Source organism: Salvelinus fontinalis, unplaced genomic scaffold (genome assembly GCF_029448725.1).
Source record: "Salvelinus fontinalis isolate EN_2023a unplaced genomic scaffold, ASM2944872v1 scaffold_0002, whole genome shotgun sequence".
NCBI classification, from domain to species: domain Eukaryota; kingdom Metazoa; phylum Chordata; class Actinopteri; order Salmoniformes; family Salmonidae; genus Salvelinus; species Salvelinus fontinalis.
In genome coordinates this window covers 1,580,134-1,590,027 of record NW_026600211.1, presented here as the reverse complement: position 1 = coordinate 1,590,027, position 9,894 = coordinate 1,580,134, and the positions used below count along the sequence as shown (strand labels likewise).

The window sequence follows — 9,894 nt, the reverse complement described above, 5'->3', positions numbered from 1 at the left end:
AACATGGAGGTTAGCATTTCTGGGGGGTATGATATTTGTGCGTCTAACTTCCTCAATCATCATTATTTACAATTTATTCAGGATTATCCATAATCATGGTAGCATCCACATTAATGTAGAAGGGTTTAGAAACATATATTCTTATTTACAATAAAAGTGACTCAATGAGACAAAACATTATTATTATTTGCAATTAGTTTCTATTGGGCACAAAATAATCTGAAACACAACCAAAACAAACCACAAATGCATCCAACAAGATTGTTAAGTCACAAGCTTAATGTAATCATTGAATGCAAAGAATATGGGACCAAAGACTAAACTTTTGACTACTTTAATACACATATAAGGGAATTTGTCCCAGTACTTTTGGTCCCCTAAAATGGGGGGACTATGTACAAAAAGTGCTGTAATTTCTAAACAGTTCACCCGATATGGAGGAAAATACCCACAAGTTAAAGCTGACAGTCTGCGCTTTAACCTCATAGTCATTGTATAATTTCAAAACCAAAGTGTTGGAGTATAGAGCCAAAAGAAAACATGCTTCACTGATCCAATAATTACAGAGTGCACTGTATATACACTCTGGGTAGAAGTTCTTAGACACAGATCTAGGACCATCTTATCATTACCACATACTAACCTGAACCATAAATTAAGAATATGCTAAACTGACCTGAGATCATGGATCATCCTACTGCCCTATGCAGAGGACCAAGGTGAAAAGAGTTAGGACTGATGGTGCCTCTGGGAGGCTGAAGAATGTTGGTCTGTTGGACTGCAGAACTCTGTCTTCCTTTTCCCTTTGGATCTCTGGAACATTCACTGTTTCTCTTGGCCCATGTTCAAAATGGAAGTGACACAAGAAGTAGTACTACAACAATTGCTACGTAAAACCTGAACATGACAATGTACTAATTGATCTACTTCTGATCCCCACTCACTTTCCCAATACTAGTTTGTCATAACTAAAATATCTGTGTAGCACTTTAAATAATAAACTAGTGTACCACAAATTAAAGTGCTATCAAAATGTGAGAAAGTATCTAAGCCTCCAAACTGTGGGATATTAAACGTTTCCATTTCAAATCAACTGTCATTTTTTTGTTATTAATTAATTATTTTGTTTTGAGAAGTAACATCAGCTTCACTGTCATGATGATTATTGGCTTTGCACACTTGAATGACTTGCAGCTTATGTCAGTCAGTGTTGCAATCCTTTTAGCGACCCAAAAATACAAGATAATTCTTGATTTATGAGATCCTCTGGTGACTCACCAGGGTGAGTATTACAAACTGGCTCACTGGAGACAAGGAGGCAGGCACACGCTCAGGCACACATGGGGGGATTGAAAACATATGGCATGACTTAAGCCTTCTGAGGACTCATTTGGATTGTGGGTGGGGGGTTGCAGAGAGAGAGGGAGAGAGACAGTGAGAGAATAGAATCAACTATTAAAGACTACCAGAACCCACTGGATTCTCCAATTACCTTGAATGAGTTACAGGACAAAATAAAAACCCTCCAACCCAAAAAGGCCTGTGGTGTTGATGGTATCCTTAATGAAATGATCAAATATACAGACAACAAATTCCAATTGGCTATACTAAAACTCTTTAACATCGTCCTTAGCTCTGGCATCTTCCCCAATATTTGGAACCAAGGACTGATCACCCCAATCCACAAAAGTGGAGACAAATTTGACCCCAATAACTACCGTGGAATATGCGTCAACAGTAACCTTGGGAAAATACTCTGCATTATCATTAACAGCAGACTCGCACATTTCCTCAATGAAAACAATGTACTGAGCAAATGTCAAATTGGCTTTTTACCAAATTACCGTACAACAGACCATGTATTCACCCTACACACCCTAATTGACAACCAAACAAACCAAAACAAAGGCAAAGTCTTCTCATGCTTTGTTGATTTCAAAAAAGCCTTCGACTCAATTTGGCATGAGGGTCTGCTTTTCAAATTGATGGTAAGTGGTGTTGGGGGTAAAACATACGACATTATAAAATCCATGTACACAAACAACAAGTGTGCGGTTAAAATTGGCAAAAAACACACACATTTCTTCACACAGGGTCGTGGGGTGAGACAGGGATGCAGCTTAAGCCCCACCCTCTTCAACATATATCAACGATTTGGTGCGGGCACTAGAACAGTCTGCAGCACCCGGCCTCACCCTACTAGACTCTGAAGTCAAATGTCTACTGTTTGCTGATGATCTGGTGCTTCTGTCACCAACCAAGGAGGGCCTACAGCAGCACCTAGATCTTCTGCACAGATTCTATCAGACCTGGGCCCTGACAGTAAATCTCAGTAAGACCAAAATAATGGCATTCCAAAAAAGGTCCAGTCGCCAGGACCACAAATTCCATCTAGACACTGTTGCGCTAGAGCACACAAAAAACTATACATACCTCGGCCTAAACATCAGCGCCACAGGTAACTTCCACAAAGCTGTGAACGATCTGAGAGACAAGGCAAGAAGGGCATTCTATGCCATCAAAAGGAACATACATTTCAACATACCAATTAGGATCTGGCTAAAAATACTTGAATCAGTCATAGAGCCCATTGCCCTTTATGGTTGTGAGGTCTGGGGTCCGCTCACCAACCAAGACTTCACAAAATGGGACAAACACAAAATTGAGACTCTGCATGCAGAATTCTGCAAAAATATCCTCCGGGTACAACGTAGAACACCAAATAATGCATGCAGAGCAGAATTAGGCCGATACCCACTAATTATCAAAATCCAGAAAAGAGCCGTTAAATTCTACATCCACCTAAAAGGAAGCGATTCCCAAACCTTCCATAACAAAGCCATCACCTACAGAGAGATGAACCTGGAGAAGAGTCCCCTAAGCAAGCTGGTCCTAGGGCTCTGGTCACAAACACAAACACACCCCACAGAGCCCCAGGACAACAGCACAATTAGACCCAACCAAATCATGAGAAAACAAAAAGATAATTACTTGACACATTGGAAAGAATTAACAAAAAAACAGAACAAACTAGAATGCTATTTGGCCCTAAACAGAGAGTACACAGCGGCAGAATACCTGACCACTGTGACTGACCCAAACTTAAGGAAAGCTTTGACTATGTACAGACTCAGTGAGCATAGCCTTGCTATTGAGAAAGGCCGCAGTAGGCAGACATGGCTCTCAAGAGAAGACAGGCTATGTGCTCACTGCCCACAAAATGAGGTGGAAACTGAGCTGCACTTCCTAACCTCCTGCCCATTGTATGACCATATTAGAGAGACATATTTCCCTCAGATTACACAGATCCACAAAGAATTCAAAAACACATCCAATTTTGATAAACTCCCATATCTACTGGGTGAAATTCCACAGTGTGCCATCACAGCAGCAAGATTTGTGACCTGTTGCCACAAGAAAAGGGCAACCAGTGAAGAACAAACACCATTGTAAATACAACCCATATTTATGGTTATTTATTTTCCCTTGTGTACTTTAACCATTTGTACATTGTTACAACACTGTATATATATAATATGACATTTATAATGTCTTTATTGTTTTGAAACTTCTGTATGTGTAATGTTTACTGTTCATTTTTATTGTTTATTTCACTTTTGTATATTATTACCTCACTTGCTTTGGCAATGTTAACACATGTTTCCCATGCCAATAAAGCCCCTTGAATTGAATTGAGAGGAACTTTTGTGAGTGTAATATTTACTGTTTATTTTGTATTGTTTATTTTACTTTTGTTTATCTATTTCACTTGCTTTGGCAATGTAAACATATGTTTCCCATGCCAATAAAGCCCCCTGTGTCACGGTCGTCTTGTGGTGAATGAGTGGACCAAGGCGCAGCGTGAGAGAAATACATCTTCCTTTTATTAGACGAAGACGTAACACGAAACAAAACAATAAACGACCGTGAAGCTATAAATTAAAGTGCGCACACAAGCTACTAACGTTCAACATAGACAATTACCCACGAAAGCCTACTGTCTATGGCTGCCTTAAATATGGCTCCCAATCAGAGACAATGAATGACAGCTGTCTCTGATTGAGAACCATTCAGGCAACCATAGACTTGCCTAGACAACTATACTAAACCCAACCCCATACACTCAACAAAACCCCCTATACAATACCCAAGACGAGACAAATACATACAAAACATCCCCCCTGTCACACCCTGACCTAACCAAAATATTACAGAAACAAAGAATACTAAGGCCAGTGTGTGACACCTTGAATTTAATTTCATTTAATTGCGTGGGAGAGGGGGCTTGGTCAGTCAATAGGGAGGTGAAATGACTGGTGGTGGGAGGGGCTGAGAGATTTACAGGGAGCAGATATCAAGCACTTTCCCTTTCAGGCTAGCCTCTGTCTGAGCTCACACAGACAGACTGCCCAGAGGGCGAGAGAGAGATAGCGGGTCTGTTTCTCTCACTCTGTCCATTAGCCATTTAAAGGGTGAGAAGAGAGTGAGGTCTGTAATATACTGGGTCAACAGGGAAACAGAAAGGGAAAGGAGAGAGAGGCTGCAGCTTGACAAACTGGGAGGTGGGGAAATCCAAAGTGAGATCGCAGTGCAGATTGAGTGAGAGAAGGGGGTGTGGAGATTTGGAAAGTACCAGGGAGACAAAAGGAGGAATTCTAAAAAAGAGGTCAACTAAGCTGGAGTCTCAACAGTAGAGGGAAAAGACTCAGAGCTCAGAGCTCTCTCTCTCTCTCTCTCTCTCTCTCTCTCTCTCTCTCACTGTCACACACTTGACGGAACCGCTGAGGAAACTTTGCCTAGTCAGACCAAAGGACTTATTTGAGCTGCGAATTGCATGGTTTCAACCACAGAAATGGAGAAGTGGCCTTTCTCATGAAGATAAAAGGATGTCACGATCAGGTAAGAGGAATTCAGTGATGACATAAATTCAGAGTATGCAAAAGTGAATTGATTGATTCGTGGATTTGTATTTGTTTAATTAATTTGACCAGATTAGTGGATTTGTATTTGTTTAATTAATTTGACCACATTACCATTGTACTGTAATTCCTATAGTGATTCTGTAATTTGGGTTTGTAGTTAATTTGCTCAAAATATTAATTAACGCAATAAGTTAACAGGAAGTCATGATGTTTCTCATTAAGCATGTGGCTGGAACCACATGGGCAGGACACATACATTTTCCATCCATTAACCTGCTGCATCTCTCTCTCTCTCTTTACTTCGATCTCTCACAGTTTTACTGTTGCTATCAATATTGACACTCCAAGGTAGCGGATGTGATTACTTTTTGAGGGGGGTTGTCGATAATCTTCAAACCACCATTAACTCAGACCACTCTGGATTTGTGAGTTGAACGTTGTGGCTATCCTTTTGTACCTGCATGCACCCTGAGTAATGACAGTGGTTTAAACAAATATGCTTTCACTTCCTAGTGGTTACATTTTTTATCAATTCGATGTTTTGTCTATTGGCATAGATACTCTTGTGAATACTGTGATTCCTGAACCAGTTTTTTCCTCCAAGCGTAAGGTGTTCCCTAAAGACTATTGGATTTCCCACCACTACAATGTCAACCTGCTGTGCAACACTGATCCGGTGAGGCACCATCTATTGATTAAATGACACCATTTTAGTAATTGATTTATTCTCGTGTTTTATACAAACATGTCACACTTAGTGTATCTGCTGTCTATCATTAAATCCTTCATTCTGATTCTCTGTTGAGCAATGCGGGAGGACCGGCTCATGGTAATGGCTGGAACGGAGTTTGTGGAATGGTATCAAATATACAGTATCAAACACTGGTTTTCCATGTGTTTGGCGCCATTCAATTCGCTCTCTTCCAAACATTATTATGAGCCGTCCTCCCCTCAGCAGCCTCTACTGGTTCCAGTACTCTAGTCTACCTTTGTGTTGTTGTCAGCGTTACTGGGCAAGACAATCAATAAACTCTGATTAGCACAATGATGATCAGCTCTGTGTGGTGCGCCGTCTATTCAAATCATCAGCGTAACCTCTGTGTCTAAAATCCTACTTCTGCCTCGGCTGTCCCTCCAGTGTTGTGTGTTCCGAGCTGCGACTGTTCTCTCTGACTCCTGGCTCCAGCTCCGCAGCCAGCTGTGGCCAGAGCACCATAGCTTCGAATTCATCTCCAACATTATACAAGCCCTGGATGACAGGGGTATGACAAAAGGGGTAGGTATACCATGTCGTGGACATACTCCAGTTATAACCGCGGGAGGTATGGGGGCTGAGGGTGCAGCGCCCCCCCCCCCCAAAAAAATGTAACTTTTTTTCACTAAAGTCGTGCATTGGTCCTGTATTAGCAAAACAATATAGCCGTCTGTATTGCCAGAAAATCTTTCTTCCCCAAACTACTTCCCGAGGCTGTGACTCTAGTAGTCTATATGAACTGTTTTGGATAGAGAGTGTACTGTAGGTTGCAAGTGGGGGTGAACAAGTAGCAGCATGTACTCAAAAGAGACGTACACAGCAGCCTTAAACATTTTGGACTAAGTTATGTAAAAATAAAACAACTATGCCCTGGCAAATGCAACAAAACACTATAAAGATGCCTTGTTGTAGTAAAAAATGACATAAAATGGCTAAAACAGGGGAGAATAACGTTTTTTTCCAGGGATGCAAACTAGTCATCTTTCGGCGAAATTCGCGGTTTTGAATCCAAAATAGGTGACCTACGTGATTCGTGTAGATCCGATGAGAAAAGGTGGGGGGGCGTTGGATGACTGCTGGCTGTATGCGAACGAGTGATGCGTGTTTGGAGCAATACTGGCTGCACTGTATACAAGGCTCAGCCAATCGTTCACATAACAACATAATGCAGCACGCGACCGTAGAGAGAAAAAACAACAACAGCGCGCGCTCTGGAAAGAGAGTGGAAGGCGGGTTGCAAGTTAATTTACAGCAGCGCGTCCCCTGAACGATAACGAGAGGTAGGTGAGAAGCCTGACCACGGAGACGGGGTGAGAAGGTGATGAAGTGTACTTCATGAGCTGGAACCGAAAAACAACTGGTATTTGGAAAGTTTGAGGTGAGGGAGAAAGTGTGGTGAAACAAATATTTTAAGTATCTTGCTAACGTTAGCTGGATCGAATTACCCGTTAGATAGCCAGAGAAATGTTGAGCAACATTAGCCAACTTAACTGATCAAATAATTGAGTTTGGTGTGAAAATTAGCTGGCTAATGAAGTCAGACAGCTACAACATCAGATGAGCTAACGTTTGTAACCTAACCAATTCGCTATAGTATTAACTGGTAACGTTAAAGCAGTTAAGTGGAGCTGGGCCTGATTTAGCTGGATGTCACTATAGCGGCGAAAGGAACACCACACACTTTCCTTCTTTCTCACTTTTCAATACAGCGCCAGTGGATAAAAAATGGTATGCCAGGTGTACTCTGCCTGAAAGAGATCAATTATGCCAACAAAAGGCATCATGCTCTGCTGGCACATTGAAGAACAGATGTCCACAGGCAGAAAGTGTACAATGTAATAATGTGCAGTGTAGCCAAAATATATTGCTTTTGTTGTGTTGAATTTAACAGTAACACGTGTGTGAGTGAGGGGGTATTATTTAATTTTTGACTCAGTGGACGTTATTTTTGCACACATGTAGCCTTGTGCACTTGACCGATATCTGCTATAGTGGCCGCTATAATAGAGCAAAAATATAATGCCTGTGTTTCGTTCTATTTATACTAAATATGTTTTTTTATGCAATATTTAGATGTGTGTGGTCACAAGCATTCTATTATAAAGGCTGTCATGGCTAACTGCAATATTAGTGTATTGTTTTTTTCTCAAGACCCGAGTGTCATTTGCAATAAAGTCTAGGCAACAAATAACATTGGATTTCTTGCTTTACATTTTTTAGCTGTGAGTTAGGTTCACTTTAACCACTTTTTATTTTGCACACAGAGACTGATTATGTAGATCATATTATTTGTTGTTTAATTAGTTAAAACCTGCATTTGCCCCGAGCATTTTCTTTTGTTGCATGTTTCGGGGGGGGTCACCTTTTTGGGCCCTCACCAGTTTGCATCCCTGTTTTTTTCTTGACCATGTGGCTTGACTATGCTACGACCAGTGCATAGTTTTCCTGTTTAGGTCACTTATAATGTATATCACAGAGGTTAACTCCCCAGAGAAATGGCTATCAATCAATGACAGTGCTTGCACTGTATGTTTGTTTAATAACAACTCCTCTCCTCCCTTATCCCCCTTTCCTCTCCTCCCTTATCACATCCCTCTCTCACAGAGATTTGAGGATCCTGACCCTTCAGTTCTTCCCTCCGTCTCCTCCTCTCCAGAGAAACTTCTCAACTTCACTTCATCTGTTTTCTCCAAATGGCTGGAGCTGGGGTGCTCGGCCCCGGTGGACACTTGTCCCTTCCCCACTCTGGCCTCTCCTGCTGGTGAGGAAGAAAGGGCAGCTTTGGAAAGTAAAAAAGTGAGGTTATTAACCACACGAGCAGTTCACAGGGAGAATGAAGGGGAAACAGGGATGAGGTTACACACACCTCCACCAACCAATAGGAGCCCAACATCCAAAGGTGGGCTCCTATTAGTTCTTTCTGGGTCTTTGTTTTTTTTAAACCTTTATTTAACTAGGCAAGTCAATTAAGAACAAATTCTTATTTACAATGATGGCCTAAAAATGGTTTGGAGCACTGGTTGGCTTTTTCTTCTCAGTCTGTCCATTCTAGCTGTTCTAATGCAGTAAGCTTTGTCAATCAAGTGACTGACATGCACACTTAATTGTTGCACTGAATGTACAACTGCAGTCAAGATTATGTATAGAATAACAACCTTTTAATTTACTTTCTGCACACTAGAGTTCTATTATAGCCATAAGAAACCATTACGTACCTATACAACATAGCCATATGTATAAAAAGCCATATTCTACACAAGCTAACTAAACACTAACAAGTGTTTTATATTGAGCAAGCAACAGAACATAAATGATTGTCCAATATTTCTGATCAAATTCATATGATATTTACAATGCAGTGGAATGTGAATATTTCTTTGTCTGCTGGTCTTCAATTCATGTTTTTTTTTTTTAATTAACTTTTGTACATACTGCATCTTGTAAATAAAAACCATGCAGCCATTATGAGTTTCTCTGATGTAGTTTTGTGCTGACTGTTACCATCCCCAGTGGTTTTCCCTTAGTGCTGACTGTTACCATCCCCAGTGTGGGGAGTATTGTGCAATTGCTGCACTGCTGTCTGATTCTCAACAGCTATCCTTTTTCTTTGTTTTCTACAGGAAGACTTCTGTCATAAGTAAGTTGTAGTTCAATATCATTTTTATGTCTGCAGTTACTAGGTAGGCCTACAACTGAGCCAAATCACTCACATTAATTACACACATCAGCTATATGTATGTATGCCAATACATGCACAGACACATTAGACAGAACACTTGCAAAATCTTTGATACAAAAAGAAGGGACCCCTTTTTTCCTGCTGTTTAAGACAGAACTTCCATTAAACTCAGCCAGGTGCTTTCTTTAATGCACACAAACTTTAAAAAACAAGGCTCAGAGACCGACAGCAATACCCCCAAGGCATGTCTCACATTCTTTTGTAAATGTAGAGGCAGCAGAATAAGCATCAGCCTTTCTGAGAAACTATGATAAACCTCTGCAGACACAATAGAGAGAGTAATGGTGAAGGTGTAAACTTGGCAGTAGAAAGCCTAAACAGTATACTTGACCTTTCAGTTTACCTATCAAATCTAAAAATGTCAAACAGACAACCTAGAAACTGAAGTGAAATGTCTACTATTTGCTGATGATCTGGTACCCTTCTGTACCCAGCCAAGGAGGACCTACAGCAGCACCTAGATCTTCTGCACAGATCCT

At 40.8% G+C, this 9,894-nt stretch overlaps 1 protein-coding gene across 2 annotated transcripts; it reads left to right on the top strand.

The window, feature by feature from the left end:
* Positions 1 to 4,362: 4,362 nt before the first annotated feature.
* LOC129841883 (uncharacterized) lies at positions 4,363 to 9,139 on the top strand. Of its 2 annotated transcripts, XM_055910218.1 has the most exons (5): positions 4,363 to 4,899; positions 5,238 to 5,347; positions 5,527 to 5,598; positions 6,061 to 6,198; positions 8,281 to 9,139. In XM_055910218.1, the coding sequence occupies exons 1-5, from the start codon at positions 4,887 to 4,889 to the stop codon at positions 8,644 to 8,646; spliced, it is 699 nt and encodes a 232-aa protein (XP_055766193.1). In that variant the 5' UTR covers positions 4,363 to 4,886; the 3' UTR covers positions 8,647 to 9,139. The 2 variants fall into 2 exon arrangements, with proteins under 2 accessions (XP_055766193.1, XP_055766194.1); XM_055910219.1 differs by lacking the exon at positions 5,238 to 5,347.
* The last annotated feature ends 755 nt before the right edge of the window (positions 9,140 to 9,894 follow it).